The 24250-nt window shown below is 33.3% G+C and overlaps 1 protein-coding gene across 3 annotated transcripts; it reads right to left on the reverse strand.

Annotated features, from left to right (window-relative positions):
• Nucleotides 1-11798: 11798 nt before the first annotated feature.
• On the reverse strand, nucleotides 11799-14455 carry LOC128182989 (complement C1q tumor necrosis factor-related protein 3-like). 3 transcript variants are annotated; one of them, XM_052851774.1, is made up of 2 exons: nucleotides 14334-14455; nucleotides 11799-12262 (listed from the first exon to the last, which is right to left on the reverse strand). In XM_052851774.1, the coding sequence occupies exons 1-2, from the start codon at nucleotides 14404-14406 to the stop codon at nucleotides 11856-11858; spliced, it is 480 nt and encodes a 159-aa protein (XP_052707734.1). In that variant the 5' UTR covers nucleotides 14407-14455; the 3' UTR covers nucleotides 11799-11855. The 3 variants fall into 3 exon arrangements, with proteins under 3 accessions (XP_052707734.1, XP_052707733.1, XP_052707732.1); XM_052851773.1 differs by having other exon boundaries at nucleotides 14253-14436; XM_052851772.1 differs by having other exon boundaries at nucleotides 14241-14436.
• Between the last annotated feature and the right edge of the window lie 9795 nt (nucleotides 14456-24250).

Here is a 24250-nt window from a genome sequence, read left to right on the forward strand (position 1 = left end):
GTGTCAACACTGCCGCCATTTTCCCATACTTGCCTTTTAAGCCAGCATAATAAGAACCCTCCATGCTCCACGAATGTATACACACCATCGGATGGGGCGGTGAAAATGCCTGTATACCTGTCGTATCCATCCCATAATTTCTTTCCTCAGCATCGAATATAAAAGGCTCGTATGTCAAAAGGGCTATAAGCGTGTGTGAAGTGTAAAAAGAAAAAAATGTAAAAAGCTACCGGGTTCTAGCTTTTTGTACACATTTGTGAGTCTTGTAAGCATCTGCAATCTAATAGAATAAAAAATTTAGAAGCATAAATTACAAATCACAGACATGTATATTATAATAATATTTTTGTGGACTTAAGGTATCCGATCCATAATAGTCCTAGATTCAATGAATCTGTATGCATAACATACACTCATTAAAACTTCTAAGTGTTCATCCTACATGTAATATATAAAAAAATTGAAATTACGAAATAAAATGCTCTGAAATTTTCAATACTTCGTAACGGATATATCATTTCATCAATAGCACAGAAAAAATAAACCTACATTGATTGGAATAATTTACGCGTGACAAAACGTCAAAACATAAAAAAATATTCTTGGCATGCTTAATTATAAGAAATATTTTATTTGATAAAGTAAACCTTTGTCTCCAAAGCCGAATCAGTCCGCAAGTGGATACGGTGATATACATTAGGGAGTGTTAAAATATCAAAAAGTCATTGAGATATTGACTATTTCAGTTTTTTCTTGGTTTTAAGATTCCTCAATCAGTTTGGCGTAGAGCAATCATATGCTGGATTCTTACAGACCAGATCTTATATTCCTATATAGAGGAGTTATTCTCCTTTACTGTATCATTAGGATCTACAGTAATGATGCTGTACAAATTATTAGTTAACGACATTGCTGGCATAGTTAAGGTTGTACTGTTTCTGTTGATAATTCTTTTTATTCTTTTTTTTCTTCTAGACGTTTTTTAAAACTCGAATATCTTGCTTGTTTGTTGTCCTATAAAGTTTCAATTTTCAGGGCTTATTGGTAGTTACTATTTCTCAATATCTAAGGAAAATCGTTGAAATCAACACTTCCGGTACCGAGTTATCCTCCTTTTTCAAGAAAATATAGGCATTCCTGTGCACGCAAAGGCTCTGAAACCGCCCATAGCATGTTTTACAAAGTCACAAATCTTGAAAATAGATACTTTGAACGTTGTCCTCCGAGTTTTATTTTGACAATTTTCTCCCTTTAAAGTTTCAAAAAATTAATTTGAATTTTGGGCTTCAAAAATGCTGATTTTTGGTTGTGTTTTTGTCTCGTAGCTCTTTAGTTTAAAATTTTCTCTGAACACATACAGAACAAAATATGTGCAAAATATCAAGGGCTTTCACTTGACACCATTGAAAAAGGACTGGCCCTTTAAATTAGGGGTCTAGAGCCCTTAAAAGTCTTCGCTTTATAACTCAAAAATGGTAAATATTTTGTTATAGCTGTCAATAGAAAAGTTGTTTAATATGGTGTTATCAATGTCGTTACAAAATTAGTTTGTACCGGTAATGCATAATATGAGTATAAAAAGCTTGTCTTGTTAACATGTACCTGTTTTCATTTGGTAAGTAAGTGAATAGTCTTCGTTCGTATAACGGACATAAATTAACAGCTGGAAGTGTACCAGCATATACGGGATACTTTAATTCATTACAAACAGTGTCTTAAAAGTATACGTGTACATGTTTTCCTTACAGCCTTTTTTTTGGAGTCACATTATAGTGGACAACCGTTAAGAAAAACAAAAACGAGTAAATATAAACGTTCCTTTTCTTATCTAGTGAGATACATAAAGTGGATTTAAAAAAAAATAACTTCCATGTTATAGATTTGGGTCATTTTGCGGCAGGCATTTCAAATCGACCTCAATTCTTAGTTGTGTGCGTCATAACGTAACTCATCCCTCGCCCGCGGCCGAGAAAATCGGTCGCCATGGTCGCGGCTGGACTACCTAGCGGTCAGCGGGTATCTAATACACAAGAGTCGCGTCTGTCATTCATGTATGTGATTTTATTTAGCCGCAAATACAGAATCGTTTTAATATTGACTACACATTAAAGCTTACACTTCTTAATTTGAATTTAACGATAGAGTGTCAATTAAGAAATCGCTCTGTTAATTCATAAAAGCAATGCGATTTTCAAACTGAAGCAGTATCAGACAGATAGATCAACTGCTGGATTTAAGGGAGAAAAAAAAACTTACATTTATTAGAGTTTAGTCATCATACTGCAAATATTTTAAACCTTCCTGGGTTCTGAGCTCTCTATGTATGTTTTACCTTTACGTAAGTTATCCGATCCTTCATCCGCGGCCGAGGAGATCGGTCGCGGCCGCACTACCTAGAGTTCAGCGGTTATCTAATACATGTACAAGCAGGGACCGGTCTCTCTCTCTCTCTCTCTCTCTCTCTCTCTCTCTCTCTCTCTCTCTCTCTCTCTCTCTCTCTCTCTCTCTCTCTCTCTCTAGGGGTAGGGGGTTGCGCTGTATGTATCATGACTATTTAAATTAGTACCTTTGGCATACTCATTGTACAGCAATACTCAATTGTAACATGATATACTTGTTTGAGTTATATACAAGAACTGTTTTTATTCTATGTTCTAAAAGTTTGTTCATCTTCAATTAATTCAATTAAACATATAGAACAAAATAAATTTAGGAGTCGTTCTAAAAATTGATAAAAGCGATATTATTCCAAATCAGAAACATCGTCAGATGTGAATCAATTGTGAATTTTTAAGTCTAAAATGTTCTAAAAATTATACTAATAATGTTCACCCTCGCACATAGCCAAGGAGATCCTGCGCGAGTTGACAAGTGATCTGCGGTAGCTTCATGTTCTTCTACATGCACGTTATCACACGTGCATGTTTATTGATATTTTGTACGATCTAAACAATTTGTGTATTCGAGATTTTGACCGGTACATGTAAGATTGACTTGTGTTTCAACTTCAACATTTTTTATTTACCAACGAATATTTCCGCTTAATACTGCTGAGAGGTTTTACAGATATCGTAGAAAGTAGTTGAAGTTTTCATAGGGTTGCACAAAAATGAGAGAGAGAGAGAGAGAGAAAGAGAGAGAGAGAGAGATCAAAATTGGAGGCAGAATTAAGAAAATAAAACATTCTCCAAGCGTTCAAGGCAGGATAAAAAATCAAATATCGAATTAACACATGCAATAGAGGCTTCCACGATAAAAGAATTGTCCGGATTGATGGATTCAGTGATTATTTTAAGAATGTTCACATGAGTTTTTAAACAAGTTTTGTTTAGATTTTATCGGTTATATGATCAGAGTGCAAGGGCTTTATTTTTTTTCAAAATGTGGCGAAAATCAATTTTTGGTGACTACAGTGCTGCTATCGTGAAAGTTGACAAAACTATCCTATTCTATCCTATATCCTGTATCCTGCATCCTATCCTGCAAATAAGCTCTATCCTATCCTATCCTATCCCATACCTTCAAAATATAGGAATGCAAGTTAAATGAAACGAAATTTAAGAATAAAATGATTTTATCAATTAATGTAGTACTCAAAATGAATAATTAAATCTTAAAACCGAATATTCTTCGAGCGGGATAACTTACTTACCTGTGCTACGGTAAAATTAAATCGTACGCGGGATGGACACAATAACGTAAACAAACAGGTAAGCGATTCCATTTTTGATTTTACTATAATTATGCATAAAAAACAGATAAATAACTTCGATACACTTATTGAGGAACTGTTTAGTCACATATTTTTATCAAATTATTTTGTTATCACATATAACTGAGCGTAATTATCATTATTCGAGCGATTCGTTCGGCGATAAATGTAAACACGATCTGGAAATAAATAATTCCTTTAGGAAGTTTATATCGTTTATAGTTAAACCACTCGGAGTTATTTTTAAAGTATAAATTCTTAAGCATTTATAGCTAGCTAACATTTATTAATTCGATATGTTCAGGTTACTATCGGACAGAAATATGCGTCCCTGTTACTTGGCATCGAAGAAATTATATGAAACGTGAAGCAATGTCTTTTTCTTGTATACATGTTTATCTTTTAAAATGCCGAATTGGTCGTTTATAAATTCAAGCTTTTATACTTTGCAGACTTTAAATGAAGGAAATACAGAAATCTATTTCTGACATTGTCAAATGTTGCATCCGAGTGATCGAATTCTCGCAGTAACTCCGTACTTGCGTACGAATTGACAAAGATGTAGCGCCTACATTTTAGCGCGCATCAATGTTATTCACCGCGTTCTTAATATAATAATTATTCTTTAATGGTTTAACTTGTTAAACGTATTAAATTGACATTGAAAATACATTGTTAAGCCAATTTTCATTTCGCAAAATAACTCTGAAATTTATACTCGAATCTGATTGGCTACAGGATGCAGGATAGGATAGGATAGGATAGGATAGAACTTAACTTTTATATTTCTATCCTGTATCGTGCATCCTGCATCCTATCCTATCCTATCCTATCCTATCCTTGTCAACTTTCAGGATAGCAGCACTGTACTTAACATGTGTACTCCTCAATGTCTGTCACTTTCCCCACCCGTGTGTTTATTCGGACAAGTCTACGCTAATTCAATCCGCTCCACGTGCGACCGAAAATCTCATGTCACTTCAACGGTCTGCAGATCAGCAATTGTTATAAAATTGAGTAACATATGGAAAGGTGCTTTCACGGTAATGGTCAATTGTTAAACAATAAATATCTAAATATTGGATGTCAATCATCGTCACATTAAAGGTGTAATCTGAGAATGTGGCAAAAAAATTAACCTGTTGAACACGCTAAACTTCTATAGTTATGAACGGAATAAAATATATCAATATTATTATCAGAGACATAAATAACTTAATAAGCTATTTATGTCTCTGATATTATAAGTTAAAAGTTTTAAATAAAATTTGTCGGTCGTCATAGAAATAACCAAAGTACTGCAAGTGTCGACAGTTTGTTATTTTTTTGAAAGACCATAATTCAATTGACTTGCAGACTATAATATAGCGACTTTTTTGCCTCCCAAAAATGTATGCACTTAATTGCGATAGATATGTGTTCTTGGGGATTCTACTAACTGTTATATGCACATTGATAAAAGAAATCATTAAAGTTGTGTAGTATGAGGTTGTAATGCAAATCAATTGACTTAAAACTCAGCTGAATATTTTATTTTAAATATGGCTTGTCAAAATGGGAGATTATTAACTTGTAGCTTCTTAACTTTGAAAAAGTCTAGAACAGAAGAAATAAAGTCTTTATGGCTTTCGTTACATCTTATTTATGTGTACGAGTACATAAAGCTACTGTAGATTTTGATTCACTATATAAAAAGTGTTGTTTATCTTAACCTAAAATTTGGATCTATAAAAATTCAGTATCTAACTTCTCAAAATCTTTGATACCTTACCACTTGGAAATCATTTAGTGATGCAAATTGACAAATGCCAATGAAAAGACATCATTGGAACCCAAGGGTTTCCTATCCTTTCCGATGACGAATGAGAAGAACTTCCGATGAGAAGAACTCAAATGTGTATACAAATCATACATTTACATGAATATTTATATGTGATATGATAGAAATAATTGAAAAATATAGGTAGTTTTTGTGCCGCACAAAACGGACGAAAAGGATTTTTATACCCCACGAAAATTAATTGGGGGGAGGGGTAAAATAAAAATCACCTTGTCCGTCCGTCCGTCTGTCTGTGCAAAATTCGTGTCCGGTCTATATCTTTCTGATGGAGAAACATTGGAAGTTCTTACTTCATAAAATATTACTTATTACCTGACGAAGCGTCATGACCTTAACCCAAGGTCATTAGGACAAAGGACAAGGTCACTGGCAGGAAAAGTGCAAAATTTGTGTCTGGTCCACTTTTGAATTTCTTACTTCACACAAAGATTGCTTATGACCTGTATATAATGAGTGTATAATGATTTGTCCCTAAGTCATTTAAGGAGAAACATTGGGAGTTTCTATTTCATATAAATAAAAGATTCCTTATGACCGATGATGGGTCTTGAGCTTGAACCAGGGACAGTTGCACAAGTTGAAAGTCATATTAAAAAATGCTTAATTCCTGTCTGTGTCATATCTTGTATTAATGGAAATTAGTAAAAGCTAATGTTTGACAGAAAAATTGCTTGTGACCTGTAAATATACCCTGTCTTATCTGACTCACTATAAGAAAAAGAAGCATCAATTATTCTCTAATAGAGAAATACGTGAGTTATATGATTTTTTTTTCTTAGCGGGGGTATCATTTGTGACCTTGCTAACAGTACCTTTTAGATGGTCCAGTGGGAGCGCTGCCCCCGCCCCCTTTCTCGCAAACAAAATTTCTCTTAAGTTAACGTTTAGAAAATTGATTTTTGGGGCACCCCCCCACCGCCACACACACACTTTTATTATAATTAAATTAATCATATACATGTACATGTATGATGTTCTTTTTAAAGTTATCCTAAACGATAAGTAAATTAAACGAAGAACTTGCCTGGTATAAAAATAAATAATACTTTGAAATTGAGTCTCGTTTTGGATTTTTTGAACTTATTTTTATCATATTGATAATCCAGTCTCATTAAAACCATTTCCCTTCCCTTACACTCGTCAGGGTCTGATAAACCTGTATCAATAACAGATCATTTCCACTTGACCTCCACATTTGCATACAATCTAAATATACTTCTAATTACCGAATATATGCCTTTATCTGTTTAATGAGTGATGCAACTTTTCAATACTCAGTCTAGAGGTTACATAGGAAACTGGCATGAATTAATTTGTGTGTCTCCATTTGAAGAGTTCCAATCACTTTTCTAAAGCTCTAATTGGTAAGAAAAAATGGTCGTGTAAAGATGACCTTTTATCAATACAATGTCTGTCAGGCTCTGACAAGTGTGTGAAGGAGGTGGTTTAAATCAGACTGATGGACAATCCTTTTGCGACACGAAGTTGCGACGGAAGACCTACTCGTTGCTTTGCAACGAGCTCGGCTCTAGTTTACATCTCTTATTATTCATCAAAATTCAGAAATGTGTTTCCGTGTGTGGTTAAACGATAAGCATTTCTTGTAACACTGGAGTGAAACAAGGAGAAAGCCAGTCTCCTACATTGTATTCGATATTTAATAATGACCTTGTACAAGACATTATTGAACTCAGTCTCGGTCTGGATATGGGGAAAATGAAGCTCTCGCTATTGCAGTGCACTTTATGCTGACGACATGCAAGCGAAATACAAAGTGGACCATCAACGGGTGTTAGACCGGCTTCACCAGTGGTGCAAACGATGAAGATTTTTTAGCTCACCTGAGCAAAAGGCTCAAGTGAGCTTTTCTGATCACAATTTGTCCGTTGTCTGTCGTTGTCGTCGTCGTTAACGTTGTTGTAAACTTTTCACATTTTCATCTTCTTCTCAAGAACCACTGGACAGATTTCAACCAAATTTGGTACAAAGCACCACTAGGTGAAGGGGATTCAAGTTTGTTTAAATGAATGGCCACGCCCTCTTTAAAGGGGAGATAAATGAGAATTATTGAAAATTTGTTGGTATTTTTCAAAAATCTTCTTCTCAAACACTATTCGGCCTGAAAAGTATAAACTTGTGTGGAAGCATCCTCAGATAGTGTAGATCCAAGTTTGTTCAAATCATGGTCCCCGGGGATAGGGAGGGGTCACAAGCGGGGGATCAATTTTTACATAAGAATATATAGAGAAAATCCTCTTCTCAAAAACTATCAGGCCAGAAAAGCTCAGATTAAAATGGTAGCATCCTAAGATAGTGTAGATTCAACTCTCTTCAAAACATCGTCCCCGGGGGTACGGTGGGTCCACAATTGGGAGATCAAGTTTTACACAGGAATTTATAGAGAAAATCTTTAAAAATCTTCTTCTCAAAAACTATTAGGCCAGAAAAACTCAAATTAAAATGGTAGCATCCACAGATAGTGTTGATTCAACTTTCATCAAATCATGGTCCCCGGGGGTAGGGTGGGGCCACAATTGGGGGATCAAGTTTTACATAGTAATATATAGAGAAAATCTTTAAAAATATTCTTCTCAAAAATGTTTAGGCCAGGAAAGCTCAAATTTGAGTGTAAACATCCTCAAATAGTGTAGATTCAAGTTTGTTCAAATCATGGTCCCGAGGGGTAGGGTGGGGCCACAATTGGGGGATAAATTTTAATACAGGAATATATAGAGAAAATCTTTAAAAAAAATTCTTATAAAAACTATTTGGCCAAGAAAGCTGAAATTGGCGTGTAACCATCCTCAGATAATGTAGATTCAAGTTTGTTCAAATCATGGTCCCTGGGGGTAGGGCGGGCCACAGTGGGGGAAAAATTTTCATATATAGAGAAAATCTTTAAAAATCTTCTTCTCAAAACTATTAGGTCAGGAGAGCCCAAATTTGAGTAGAAGCATCCCCAGATCGTATAGATTCAAGCTTGTCCAGGGGTAGGGTGAGGCCACAATGGGGGATGAATTTTTACATAGGAACATATTGAGAAAATCTTTAAAAATCTTCTTTTTAAAAACTATTTGCAATTGGCTAGAAAAGATTAAACTTGTGTAGAGGCATCCTCGTGTAGTGTAAATTCAAGTTTGCAAAATCACAGTCCATAGTGGTAGGGCGGGGCCGTGATGGCAGTTTGAATTTTTACATAGGAATATATAGAGAAAATCTTTAAAAATATTCTTCTAAAAAATGTTTAGGCCAGGAAAGCTCAAATTTGAGTGTAAACATCCTCAAATAGTGTAGATTCAAGTTTGTTCAAATCATGGTCCCGAGGGGTAGGGTGGGGCCACAATTGGGGGATAAATTTTAATACAGGAATATATAGAGAAAATCTTTAAAAAAATTTCTTATAAAAACTATTTGGCCAAGAAAGCTGAAATTGGCGTGTAACCATCCTCAGATAATGTAGATTCAAGTTTGTTCAAATCATGGTCCCTGAGGGTAGGGCGGGCCACAGTGGGGGAACAATTTTCATATATAGAGAAAATCTTTAAAAATCTTCTTCTCAAAACTATTAGGTCAGGAGAGCCCAAATTTGAGTAGAAGCATCCCCAGATCGTATAGATTCAAGCTTGTCCAGGGGTAGGGTGAGGCCACAATGGGGGATGAATTTTTACATAGGAACATATTGAGAAAATCTTTAAAAATCTTCTTTTTAAAAACTATTTGCAATTGGCTAGAAAAGATTAAACTTGTGTAGAGGCATCCTCGAGTAGTGTAAATTCAAGTTTGCAAAATCACAGTCCCTAGTGGTAGGGCGGGGCCGTGATGGCGGTTTGAATTTTTACATAGGAATATATAGAGAAAATCTTTAAAAATATTCTGGGAAAGTTTTCGGTCCAAAACTCAGTACTTAGTGTGAAAGCACAGGTTATGCAGATTTAAGTTTGATGAAAGCATGATTCCCTAGAGAAAAGTGGTGCCACGAAATGGGGGGGGGGGGGGGTATATAGGAATAGAGAAAAATCTTTTTACAGGTACAACAACAAAAGGGGCTTGGTATTTACCAGAAAAAAAGGGAAATAATTGGCAGATTTTCATTTTTTTAAGCAAGATCTTCTGTACTTAGTTGTCAAGATATGTTGATACTGTAATGCTAATTTGATCAGAATTAAGGCAATTGTTGCTCAGGTGAGCAATGTGGCCCCTGGGCCTCTTGTTATGACTACGAATAAATCTAATGCGTTCACTTTATTTTAGACAACATGAAAAAACCGAACTGCAATCTTTTTATCGGTAGTAATGCCCTAAAGACTGCGGATCATTTCAAATACGTAGTGAGTGACATTTAATTACAATGGCTGCTTCAATAACAACGCAGAACTACTAGCTAAAAGTGGTGGACGTGCACCCGAACAAATCATCGCCAAAATACATAATAATAAAAAATATTTTGGTTTTACGTCGTACAAAAAACTATTTTTCTCGTGTGTTGCCCCTATCCTAGATCATTGAGCTTGTGTGAGGAGCTACTGTAAGATTTAGGCTATAGACAATATACAGAACAGGGCAATCAGATACTCTCTGGGAGTTCACAGAATTTTGATGAGGTAGGCAGGCTTCCTAATCGATTTCGACGGTGGATCCGAATGGTGAGATACTGGAACAAGCTCATATGTTTTGAGAATGACCGAATAACAAAGGTGGCTTTTAATCTGGACTATAAGCGATGTCGTGATAAGTGGTGAAGCTAAGTGAAACACATTATGAACCAGATCGGTCTTGAGCAGTATTAATACACAAAAAGCGCTGTCGATATAGACTTGATGGAATCGTATCTTACGAATTTCTACTCGGAAATATAGAGAGACACCTTGGATAATATATTTAATTGCGGACGTATATGACCTTCAATGCAGGTTTGGGGTAAGAAAATTACATAACGCTAAGCCTCTCCAAGGAAAGCTTTCTACGACAGATGACAGGCCAAAACTATTTTATGTAATACTTTCTGATCTGGCTAGGAGCTTAATTGCAAGTTTAGTCATTTCAAAAAAATGACTAGAAAGTAACCAATAAAAGGGAAGATTATTTTACAACAAATTGCATTAAATTAACGACCAAATTCTTTACACTTCAGCTGATAATATCCCCGGTTAAACCTGAGTACTTTTTAACAGTTTAACACAATAATACAAATAAAAGGTTATATAAAAAAAAAACACATTAAAAGACAGCTCATAAAGTTTACATCAATGTTATTATTTAACAATAATACTGTAGCAATGCCTAACTTACAATATCAAGAGGAACACCTCTCTATTGCCAAAAGCACTGACCGCTGTTAAGAACGGACAAGCGTTGTATCAACACAATACCATTTATTAAATTTCACAGACTTCTTCTCTCGTTGTCTGATTATCCAGCCGACAGCTTATTCGCAGTCGTATTTATGCCCTGGCCATCACGTGACATAAACAAAGAACTAAAAGGAAAATCGGTTCGGGACGAACATGAAATATCGTAATTACTACAATCTCACAGGGATCTACATCAAACCTTTTTATCATTCAGATAAAATCATTTGTTAAAATAGACGTACATTTATACGTTAAGCAGTTTGTCTTTGTCACACTCATTTCATCGTTGCTTGATATTTTGATTTATCAAGTTATCGAGAAGATATCATTGTATCCTTTGCATTTAATGCTTTAAGGGGAATGTGCGGCCATCTTGTACATTTGAGGACAAAAAATGTAAACATTTCTTGAACTGGCTAGTTTCTGCTCGAAACTGACCAAAACTGTTGCCAAAAGATATAAAAGCAGTAAATATGAGATTCTAAATGTTGTTTTGTATGCAAATTATGCATACAAGAACAGGACAATGCGTTTTTTATCACTTTAAACTGCTGTTGAACTGCGCAGCTACAGTCTATTTTTGAAGATCTAAAATTCTAAAAAAAAAAATATTAAGGGGGTTCATTGGTTTCCTCTCTACACTCATCCCCCTTAAAAAAGGTAATTATCTTGGTTAATTTGATTATTTAATTCAGTTAATTATAATTGCATTGAAAATGTTGAAACGACAGTTACATGTATTATTGGTATACTGGTGAAAAACATTGATATTCCGAAAAAAGAATTATCGGATAAGCAGTTACCACGAAATATGCGAAGATATTCAACATCGCAAGAAAAAAAATCTATTCTTTAGTGCATTCAGATAGAAAAGATAACTAAATGAAAAAGAGAATGGTACAACATTTTGTAATCTCTCTTTATTGATGTTCAGTCATTGACAAAACATTGTTTAGTTTAATTTCCATCCAGAGAAAGATGAGTATGTGGCAAGCACATACGTGCTGGAAGAGTCGGACGCAAGCCAGACTTGATCGTGTTTGTTCAGAATGATGGTGACGGTGGCACCGCATTGTTGATAACCAGAAGAGCAATGCACTTGGTGATACGTAGAGCCGTTTTTCATCAGCTTGGCATGACCATAATAGCTTGAATGGGTAGCAATACTCCAAGAGAAGACATACACACCATTAGAAGGGGCAGTGAAGCGGTAATTGCCATTGTTGAAAGCATTTCCGTAGTTCGTTTTGACAGTGGTAAATGGTATGGTGGTCCCAGAACTGTACTTTGCTGAGCTTGACGTAACCGCTGTGAATGTTACGCGATGTCTGTAGCCATGGTAACCATGATCATGGTGACCTGTAATCAAACACATAAACTTCATTGTTTAAAGAAGAAACAGTTTTTTGTGTATGTTTCTATCACTGGTTCTTTCGCTCAATTTTTTTACTGTGAGACATGTTTTTTGTGCATGCTATTTCTTTTTATCAAAACAAAATAAAACAAGTAGGTGCTGTTGGAAACCATAAGTTAAACTCTCTCTCTATCTCTCTCTCTCTGTCCCTCTCTCTCTCTCTGTGTATATATATATATATATATATATATATATATATATATATATATATATATATATATATATATATATAAATTTTATCTGGTGTTCAGGATCACGTCCAGTTGACAGGCATGGATAAGAGTTAGAGGCTTAACGTAGAGCATTATCTTGACCCATGCTTATCTATGAGATATTAATCCTTTTCACCGGAATAAGTAAACATTGTAAAGACCAACATTTATTATATACCCTCCTGAATTTACCTAAACATGAACTATTATAATAGAGAAACAACTTTGAAGCTTGAGCTTTTCACCCCAACCCCTCCCCGAAAAAGAAAGCTCTCACAAAAAATCTTTATAACACAGAAAAAGAAAATTTATCAGGTTTTGTACATATTTTTTTTATGAAAATGTAATTATCTATTGAATCATCATATTCGACATAATTGTCAAGTGAAATCTGAATGAATAATAAAATGAATAATAAAAAATCTACGGATCATCAGATACATAGCGTATATCTGAAATATTTGCTTTTTGCAATTTGATACCTACCGAAATACGTATGCTTAAGGTTTTTTTTTGCATTTTCTGAAGTGATTTATTTTAATACTAAGTTTGATTGACATCATCAAACTTTTGCAGTTTAGATAATATCCCGGAAGTTAAAACAATTCAGAATACAAACAATAGAGTAAACTAAAACAGTGGTTAAATGTGTTTCCCTATGATATTTTTCACATTTCAAAGTTTTCAATACATTTTTTTTAGAGGTCCTGAAACCGATATTTTCTAAAAGGAAATGTCAAAATAAAAACATACTAAGACTCTTTCAAATTTGACAGAATGCAGAGCTTGTTACCATCAAACTGATTGAAGTGGTGTACTCGTTTTAGATATATCATAAAGTTAATTGTGGACATGCTGCATACGTTTCTCGTAAACATAACCATAAAAACAAGCAAAGGTAAAACTCATGTTTTGTGCTCTGCTTTATCATAGTCTAACTGTAGTGATACTAATAAAAAAAATTCGGGTTTCCTAAGAGAATGACATTTTTTCAGAAATCTCGTGGGTCTAATACAAATAAAAAAAAAACGGTTTTAAGAAAAATTGTGTATTGTTGAATCTATAACTACAATTTAAGGACGTAAAAAAAGTAAAGCAACGTACTTATCATTTCGTTTCCTCAAATTTCTGGAAAGTCTTCATTAGTGTTCTTACAATATTCCCATTTTTCATGGGTTTAGGAAAATTTGAAAAAAAAAATATGTGACGCATTTCTTTGTTTTGTAATCGGAATCAGAAGTGAAAATTTTATGATGAGATTGGCTCAGTTTATTTAACTATTGACAAAGTTTGAAAATTGGAACAGAGTAAGAAGGCTTCATATTTTAATTTCTAATCAGAAATTGGTATTTTGTCTTTTATTTTGGTCATCATTTGTTTAAATTGAACTCTTAAATCTATTTTACTGTATCTTTAAAATAAAAATTCTAATAATTTGTATTATTTCATTCATTATTATGTTTATGTTCAAAATCACTAGTTATATACGATTTACAAAATTTGTCTATATAATCTTTTATTAAATGTTTATCAAAAGTTGCGAATAATTGGGTACAACTTTTTATTTTTTTTCATTAATCTGATGAAACGATCATGTACATCTTATTTCTATTTAAAATTGGCTAAAATATAAATCCCCGAGAATCCTTATGTATACAGGAAAACATCTTGAATGATGTTTAATATGGGTATATAATAAAATAGAACATACTAGTAAGCATACCCCCGTCTTCTGAAGAAACCATCGCAAGACCTTGATAAAGTGCTTCAGCCTGTTTCGACAAAACGGACATCATGCCCTTACCATAGTAATAATGGGACGATGCTATGCCGAAGGTCAGACACATCACCACACAAACCAGCGCTATGGTCTTCATTTTGAGAAATCTACAAGAAAAATTAAAAGAATTACATTTATTTAAAGAAAGGTTTTATACTTAATGCATAAAAAAATCTTATTATACAATGCCATTTACTTTAGAAATTTCCCTACCTTGTTTTCCTTTGATTTACTGAAAATGCATATCTACTGGCATATAAATACTGTTTCCTAATTGATCGTTCAGCGGATGTGATATTGAATATCATTTTTAATTTCAAAGATAGGGTAACAATTCAAAAGAGTTTATCGATATATCATATAAAAAAACCGCATGTTGCATTCTGGTATAAAAGACTTTACTAAGGTGGTGGCTTGTAGACCTGTTTCGATATATTAAATTTTCGTTGTCAGCTTGGTTGTTTAAACGATTAATGATATTAATATTTCACGCCTTGGTAACAGTTTTGCTCAACATAAAAAGCTTCTTTAATTTCTTTTGTTTAAATTCTATACAAGGTACGTATGCAAGATGTATAAGTATTAATCATCCAATAATGTTTAAATGTTCTGGCTGACTGACATAATCAATGCATATATTTGTGAGTTAGTAATTGTTACTTTGCCATTGGTTTTATTCTAAAATTTAACATTTATATACAGTTGTTATATAATCTTACCGTGCATCACATATTCTGCAACTTATTAACAAATTCATTAAAGACCTTTGTATCTTATCCCATCCTGCAACTATCACACTTAAATAAAATTGGATAAGGGTTTTTTAGTTACCAGCGAAACTTTTCATATTCAGTATTGGCGTATTTTCTAAAAGAAATGTAAAGATTTGTTTATTTTAAATGCACCTTAAAAAGATATACAGATTATATTTTTATAGGATATGCTTCACGGAGCATATCAGTTTTTAATTATTGTATATTTTGTACGCATTTTTCCTTATTTAGAATATGTACAGTTTAAGCTCATTAAAATAAACGATATTTTATATGAGATCACAATAAGTTATGAAGGTCATTTGGTGAATGTTTCAATTAAATTAAAGAATTTCTGACCGTTTTATCACCAAATGTGGACGGCCAACGCTAGAAAAATGAGTCAAAAACGTTAACGTTAATGGAAATCTTGGAGCACCGGGTGGTCATTAAATTTTGTGTGCACGAAGAGAAATCTTCGATTGAGACCAAGAGGTTCTTAGATGCCGCTATTTTTATAGAACAAAGGTTTACAATTGGAACCACAATTGGAATTGAAGGTTTGAAAATGAAATTACTGATATATTGAGCTCTTGCTGCACCCAGCCCCCCCCCCCCCCCCCCAAATCCCTGATCTTGCACCTATTAATTTCGCTTTATTTCCTTATCTGAAGTCGAAAATGAGTGGACAGGAGATTTTCTGACCCAAATGATCTACGTTATCACAGACATTATACAAAGATTTGACAAATAAAAGCGTGAACACGTTTTATATAAATGGGTTAATGGCATAAAAAGTGTGTAAACTAAAAGGTGTTTACCTTGAAAAAGAGTGAAAGTTAAAATTGTCTTTCAGTAGTTTGATGTCACCTTACGTCGTGAAAATATGAAATGGTGCTCCGTAAATCGAATTCATGCTAAATAAACATTGCTGTATCTTTTGAAAACAATTTCAAAATCATATGATTTTTTGCATACTTTTTTTTCAATAGGTTGTCTTTTAATAAAACATACGTCATCCTACAAAGTACACAGTAATTTTGTCGTAAATCACTTTGTCCGCGATCTTTTCTAACAACCCTTACACACCATAGCATAGCAAAGCATGAAAATCTCATAGCATAGCATTGGAATCTTATACCATAGCATTGGAATCTCATAACATAGCATACAATTTCCTAGAATCTCATTTGTCATAGCATACCATATTATAGCATACAACATGATTTTAACTCGGTTTTAAATGTTTTTATTTAAAAGAATAAATGTTTACATTGCAGATTAGTAGTAAACTTTGGCTTCTTGTCATTTTACTTCGAAATATGTGGAACTCCTCTGTGTATGGAGGCATTTTTGTTCGAATATCATAACATACCAAACCATAGCATACCATATCATATCATTTGGCCCTTCAGTCCAATTTTGCAAAGCATAGCATACAAATCTCATAGCATTGCATTGAAATCTCATAGCTTATCATTAAAATCGCATACCATAGAATAGCATGAAATTGTAAAAGATATGCATGAAATGACTATACTCAAGGTATGCTTGGGGCACACTTTAAAGAAAAGCATCAGGACTGTGCATTGTAAAATTATTACTGAATACTTTTTTCACTTTGTTTAATTACATCAACATAAAGAAATCCCCACTAAGACATTTAATATCCACGATCATTTTCTATCCGTTCAAGGAATATTTTTTGATAGGGATTACCCCGTGCATTTCTGACACAATGAATGCTTAGTTCACTACAATTTTAGATTTCCGAAATAAAAGAAATTGAGTTGTTCGTGGAATTTACTTGCAAATTAATTCAATAATGTAAAGTATAGTTGTAGTGAACTTATTCGGAATTTTACATATGATATGGAGGATTCTTATAAAGAACTAGAGAGTGGACATGCAGAATATATAGAATTGTTAAATCCTGAAACTGAGCAAGTTCTCATTCATAATACCGATAGAGATATGGACTCAATGTATGACGAACTTTATAAATGTCGTGCACATGTTTATAAACAGTGTAAAACTAAACAGCAGAATGAAAAAGAAAAACGACAAACAAAAGGAAAGTGTTAAAGTGAAAAAATAAGATGCTATAATTATAAGTGGTGAGATTAAAGAATTCTCAAGTTTCAAGAGAGATTATGAAAGCAGTATTGCATCCAACATATGGAACAGACCCTACTCGTTTGCATTAAAGAAACGTCTTACTTGTGAAGCTCTTAAAACAGTGCCGGGTGTAGATAATGATTATGAAGAAATGTGGAAAAGACTTGAACTGAAATATGGTAGACCTGAAAGACTCACAGATTCCATACTTTTCGAAATTCGAAAACTCAAAATTAATCCTGATGGGGATCATTTGTATTTTATAAACAGTGTCGAAGAAAGATATTACTTAGATTTAAAACGTGTTAAAATGGCCAGAGAAATGAATACAACAACTATGATAAGAGAAATTGAGAAAAATTCTTTCTCCAGTTCAGAAACGTGAGTGGGTTCTACAAAAGAAGAAGGATATGAACTATAAACAATTTATCCCTTTACTTGACTTTCTTTCTTTCTTGGATTAGCTCCTATTTCAGATATTGTTTGTCAAGGTAATCAGAATGGTTGTCAACAGTAAGATCGACTGTCAAAAAAAAAGAAACAAAAAAAAAAAGAAACAAACAAACCCCCCCCCCCCCCCCCAAAAAAAAACAAAACCAAAAACAGAACTTAACATCACCAAGTCTAATTAACAGCGAGTCTGTGTGACGGAAAGGTTTGGAATATCTGTACCTTCCCTTTGTAAAATTGGCCTTTAAACAAGATGTAAAAGTAAAGGAAATCTCTGATATCATTGTATCATACTGATGCTACAGTAACAGAAAGAAACAGGAAAAGTATGAGTGTGTCAGAAATTGTTGAACACAACAGAATATCAACATTACAGAAGCTTTTCAGACTGACATGTTTTTTACAACTTATCGTATAAAAAACGCAGTTTTTGAGGCATTGTACATTGTCTATCAGCAATTGAAAAGGGCAGGAAACAATTGGATTAGACATGTGCAAAAGGATCTTCCAGATGATAATAAAGAAATTCATGACAGAGATCATGCTGAAGTTGATGTTACTATTGGCAATTCTAAGTAGATACTAAATAAAAAAGTAAAAACATAATAAGACGTGTGAAATCAAATGTGTGACTTGCAGGAAAATATTTAAAATCACAGAATCTCAGCAAATGGGACAAATTCCAGACATCAGAATCAAGCCAACTTCACCTTTCTATTTCTGTGATGTGGGCTTATTTTGACCACTCGTTATCAAATTTACTGTAAAGAAAAGGGCATATGGAAAATATATGGAGTACTGTTTAGTATCTAGAGCTGTATATATTGACTTTGCTGAAGGTTATATTGTTGAAAGTTTTATGATGGTATTGCGTAGATTTGTGTCAATACGTGGATATCTACGACAAATGATATCAGACGCTGGAACATAACTTGTTGCAACAGGAAAGGAGTTAAGAACCATTGTACATTCATGGGATTGGAACAACATAAAGAATTGAGGGAAACAGGAGGGTATGGATTGTAAGACAGCCAAATCAGCAGATGCTCTCTTCATGGGAGAATGGATGCAGTGAATCCCTCTTTGGATCAACAAAAATCTGTTTGGAATCTGCAATTGGATCTGCAGTCATGACATTTTCTTTAAAAGAGAAATCGTTATATTAAACAAATAATCAGAAAATATCAGGCTTACTTTAGCTAATTTAGCTGATTTTAGGGGACGTAAATCAACAAAGAGTTTTACTCTTTAATACATGTATATCCATGGGATAAATACACGATTCAAACACACTGCCATCTACAATGTTTATTACTGTACTGGTATTTTATAATTACTTTTTTGTGATCATCGAAAGTAACGTGATAAGTGTCCTGTCTCCACTGAATTCAAATCATACGTGAATTTATTGATATTATGTGGAAAAAAAATTATATAATTCATTAACAAATCTAATGTGTTAATTATATATTTAGATAATAACTGTCCACTTGATGTTGTTCAGCACATTGCTTTGTTCGAGATATGTTTAATATATACATGTATATGGTAATTTTTTCATGCAACTCATCATATTTTGGAAATAAACCATTGAATACAAACAAGTTCGAAGTAGTGCTGGTCACTTCTGCTCAAAACGTATTGCCCCATGCACAAGCACTTCATATGTCAATTTGAATATACAAACGGTTTTTACAAGCGTCCCTGATAAATTTCAGCAGCGTCTCGACCGCTTTAATGGTTTGGTATTATAAATTGAATCCTATCATATATGTTCCTCGCACATATGTGAATACACATCTCAATTTAAATTCAAAAACGCGATGTAATGAAATGTATTGATATATGATAATGTGAATTCGTATATAGCACCAGTATAAAAGAACGTACTCGAATAAAAGTTTGTAAATTGATGTTGATATATCAAATTCCTGCCGTCAGCTGAAGCTTTAAACGATTAATGACCTATTATTACACTCAATGGTAACATCTTTTAAAACTCCTATTCATTCCTCGAATTTCTTATACATGTTCCTCCCACAAAGTTTTAAATTCTATAGGTAATTAGTACCTGAATGTAAGCAGCTGGAGTCACTTCACGTAATTGTTTTAATGGTAGTTCGGTTTTTACATTGCTCATTTCTAAAGTTTGATATTTTAACTTTCCAACTGCATATAATTTATGTGTTGTGTTTAATCTACAAATTATCTAATACTATATAGATATACCTTATTAATCTAATCTTATTCCGTAGAATAACTGCAAAATACAAAACTTCTTTAAAAAGGTCATTCGTACTAAGAGCGTGTTAGATCAACGAAGAAGTGCCACTTTTTCTATCCAAATGAGTACCTGTATTTTTAGTCTATCGTCGTTTTCAAGAATGGATAAAACCAGATAAACCACAATGCTTTAGTTAATAAGGGACATTTTCTAACAGACATATTTTTCCTTTTGATATAATTAAAAAAAAATCATATAATACAATACAATTATAAATGTGTGGCAGCAGACGTACTAACCTTGGTTTGGATTCACTTTTTTATTAACAGAAATATTGCTGGCACATTTTATACAAGAGCCGAAAATTAGTACAAAACGACGTCAAATTTATAAACAACGTTTACCTTAACAGTTAATCCATTTCAGTTAATTAATTATAAATGGTTTATAGCAATACATGTAGTATTTATACAATGGTTTATTATAGTGCCATGTGTATTACATCATAATTACAAAATTCGTTTTGCAAATATAATATTAATTCACACGGCCGAACGGATCAATAAGTCACTTAGAACTGTTATAAAGTAAACAAAATTTGCATTGCTTGGAGGAACGACGGCTTTGTCGAGTGTTTCCGTCTTATTGTTTAATTCATAACAAAATGAGCGATTTGGCGGAGGTAGTTACATGATATATCAACAAACAGAGTACTTCATTTGGTAATATCCTGACCTATAGGACATACACGTAGTAATAAAATATGCTTTTCAGTTTCAATTTCATTCAAGTCACATAAGTTACATATTTTGTCCGCCACCAATTCTTCACTGTGGCGGCCTTTTTCAATTCTTAGGGGAAGAACAGGATCATCTTAACATTGCTAATTTTGATTTAAAGGGTTTTGGGAGATCTAGGTAACATATTTTTCAACTATGTAGCTGGATTTACTATTGTAATCAAGGAGTGGGGCGACACAATTATTGATTATTTTGTAGATTTGGAAGTTAATTGACTTGATTGCGTTGCTTTTTTAGAGGACGGATCGTTGAGTTCTTCCTCCGGACTTGGCTATATTTTCAGATTTCACCTTAAATTCACGTTTTTCGTCGAAAATCACTCCTAGAGATAAAAAAGACGCCTGGTAGTCTAGATTATTTTTAAATTATAAATGAAAATTAAAGTTACTTCGATATATTTCTTCTGAAGTGAACAGCCTTTGAGTTTTGCACATTAATTCGTAATCGTCATTTCCTGCACCACACGGTTATATCTTATAATCTAAAACACCAAAGATAATAGATATGAAAAGTTTAGCCGGATTACCTCTTAATACAAATTTTATATTATGTTTGTTTTTATAAATTAGAAACGTGTATAAAATGTTAAAATTTAAAATGTATAATTGTTTTATTTTTTTAAACCGTTTTACATATTACTCTGTTTCAGTTTTATACATGTATACATGTATGCATTGTCTGTCTAAAAATATACACAATTTTAGCAATCACAGGAGGATCGAAGCAATTGTCTTCGAAGACATTTAACAAAACGCGTTGTTTCTATTAACTACTTCCATATTTTTAGCATTTGTTGAACACGGCTTCTGGTTTTGACTGTCACTGTCTTAACACATTGCTGAAGGAAAGTAAGCTGTAGACTTGCATTCATCCAACAACAACAACAATTTATTATCCTTGAGCTTTACAACTCATCGGAATACAAATTATAATACATATAAAATTATATCTGCAATGTGCAGTAAGTGAGTGGACGTATTAAGACAATATAATTATGTTCGTATCTTAGAATATGGATGGACATAAATGTATGATAAGTAGCTTAAGCTGTAGTATTATTACAATGCTGCGCTCTCATTTTGAAAGGGCTAGACAAATATTTTCCTAGATTATTGAGTTCCTTTGTATTGTTAACACTTAAAAGTTTAGCTAGCTTAAAAACACTTGGTTTTTTGTAATAAAAACTCTTTAAATATTTCTTTCGTAATTCAGCGTAAAAAGGACAAATGAGTATAAAGTGGAACTCATCTTCTAGATCTTTTTTACATGTATAACAATGATTGCAAAATCTTTTATTTCTTGGCACCTTGTTGTGACGACCTTTTTCAATATTTAAAGAGTGTGATAAAGTTCGAAAAATACTTATAAATATTTTTGAAATATAATTAATCGGCCTCCTAAAATAAGTTTGCAAACAAAAATTATCCACAAGGTGTTGATATAACATACTCTTCGGATATGTCGAAAAAGATGACATCAAACTTTGTTTATAAATATCTAATATTCTACACTCAATTATCTTGAAGGTATTACATTGATTTGAACAAGTTTCGTCAAACAAATATTTTAGATCCATGCTAGACAACCCGCTTTGTATGGAAACTATCCAGTTATCGTTATTGACAAGCATGCTTTCGTTTGCCTCCTTCAAGATAATGTTATTTGTATTTTTAATTTTTAACCAGTATTTGAAAATTCGTAGCTTTCTGGAATTCATGGAAACGTCCTTATATATTATGAAGTTCATTATGTCTTCATTATTTCTTGATCGGTCGAAACTTTAGCTATAATGAGATCACGGGCTGTTATGACTACACAGTCGCCACAGACTGACGTGGACGTAATCAAAATTAGACCTCCTGTTACTTAGAAACACCTCGACAAATGATATGATTTTGAATATTATATTTCCATCAACGATCATAATTGTAAATGACACAAATTTAAGTGATCCAACGAGTATTTCGTTGACAAATAAAAATGATAAATAGCAATTAAAGATATAGGGAAGCAGGCCACACCTCCAAACTGATAACACTGCAGAGTAAATTAATTCATTAGTAGATAGCTGCACACCATCCTAGGTTTTCAGTTCAGTAATTATCATGAACTTTTACATTGGTCAAGTAACTAAGGTCAGAATGACTCTTATAAACCAAAATGTAGGTAGCCCAATGCACATGAGTCTTGATTCAGTGTGGAATCCCTCCTCTGGAAATGTTAACAAATCAGCCTTCAAATCTGCAAATGTTAAAGAGGTTCAATGGAGGTGTTTCAAAATGAAGAAATATACCTGATGATTTAGAATTTTGGCTTCTCTTTGATTATTAAAGATTTTTAAAACTTTGATTCATATCCAATAAGTACATCATAATCATGCTTACATACTGTAATTCACCGTAGTACATGCCAAGCTCAAGTTTCGTTTTGGTTAACTTCTGTCCTAATGAAATATTTTAAAAAAATTCTTGTTATCTCGTAATCCAATTCAAATTATGGCGGAAAAGAGGGCGGAGGGCAAATTCTGAACAAAGAGAAAATTTTCAATTTAATAAATGGAATTTTACTGAAGTGTATGGTGATCCAAAACAGTACAATGCTGGTGAGACATATAAAAGCTGATGATGTACATGCCCAATGTATCAAAAGTAGTTAATTCATACCCCCAGACAGCAATAGTTGTGGAATAACTCCATTGTTTATTCAGACCTTGCAGATGTTGCCCGATATGATGAAAATCAAATTAAAATTCCAAGCAAGATAAACCTCATTGAAAAAGGGGGAAATCATTTCTCAACATTGCTGATTGCTGACAAGGTTTCAATGGACACCATGCACTAATAGATAAGGGAACTATAGATACTGTAAGTGTGCAACTTCAGAATGAACAATCGGTTACTATAAAAAATCTCTTGGTTTACAAGTAGCAAGTGCTTGTAGAAAAATACCACATTACAAGGATCACTTTGTGCTATTCAGTTTTGAGGTAAGGCAATATGCCCGCCATTTACTGTGCGTCTATAGCAATAGACATATCCAGTAGAGATGTAAACAAAGGCCAAGTATCTCATACGTCAATCAAATCTGACGAAATTTGAGTTTCTGGATCACTTCAAAATTTTAAAGATAAAGTTTAAACTCAAATAGTAAAAGGTTGCAAGAAAATTGACATTTCCTCCATTTTCCTTATTGGCTGCTATTTTCCCCCCAAATCTGATCTTTAAATATGACCGAATGGTACAACTGGAATATCTGTTGCATGTCAGTATGGCAAATATTAATCCATTGACATTCTGCTATGCAGACGACGATGGTCTCTCTATTCTGCAAGTTTTGATATCATACTATTTACTGCAAAAGACATTGTTTATTAGAATCTAAGTTTCAGTCCAATATTCATATCAATGCAAAAAAGTACATTGGCCAACAAACCTTTTTTATGATCAGCTGCAAGCCATGTCAAGACGCATAGAAAATAATTTTTCAAGATGTAACCGATAGCTAAAATTTTAAACTGTTAAAAGATACACAGTAGTGTCTACGAATTCGTTGAATATATTATGTTTTTACATTATGGCCAATCATTTTAAAATTGAA

This window comes from Crassostrea angulata, chromosome 5 (genome assembly GCF_025612915.1).
Source record: "Crassostrea angulata isolate pt1a10 chromosome 5, ASM2561291v2, whole genome shotgun sequence".
Lineage (NCBI taxonomy): Eukaryota > Metazoa > Mollusca > Bivalvia > Ostreida > Ostreidae > Magallana > Magallana angulata.

Coding starts and splice junctions, on each gene's coding strand:
- LOC128182989 (XM_052851772.1), bottom strand. CDS start 14,406: ATGAAGACCATAGCGCTGGTTTGTGTGGTGATGTGTCTGACCTTCGGC. Junction 12,263..14,240: donor AGACGGGGGTATGCTTACTA/GTATGTTCTATT, acceptor GTTTGATTACAG/GTCACCATGATCATGGTTAC.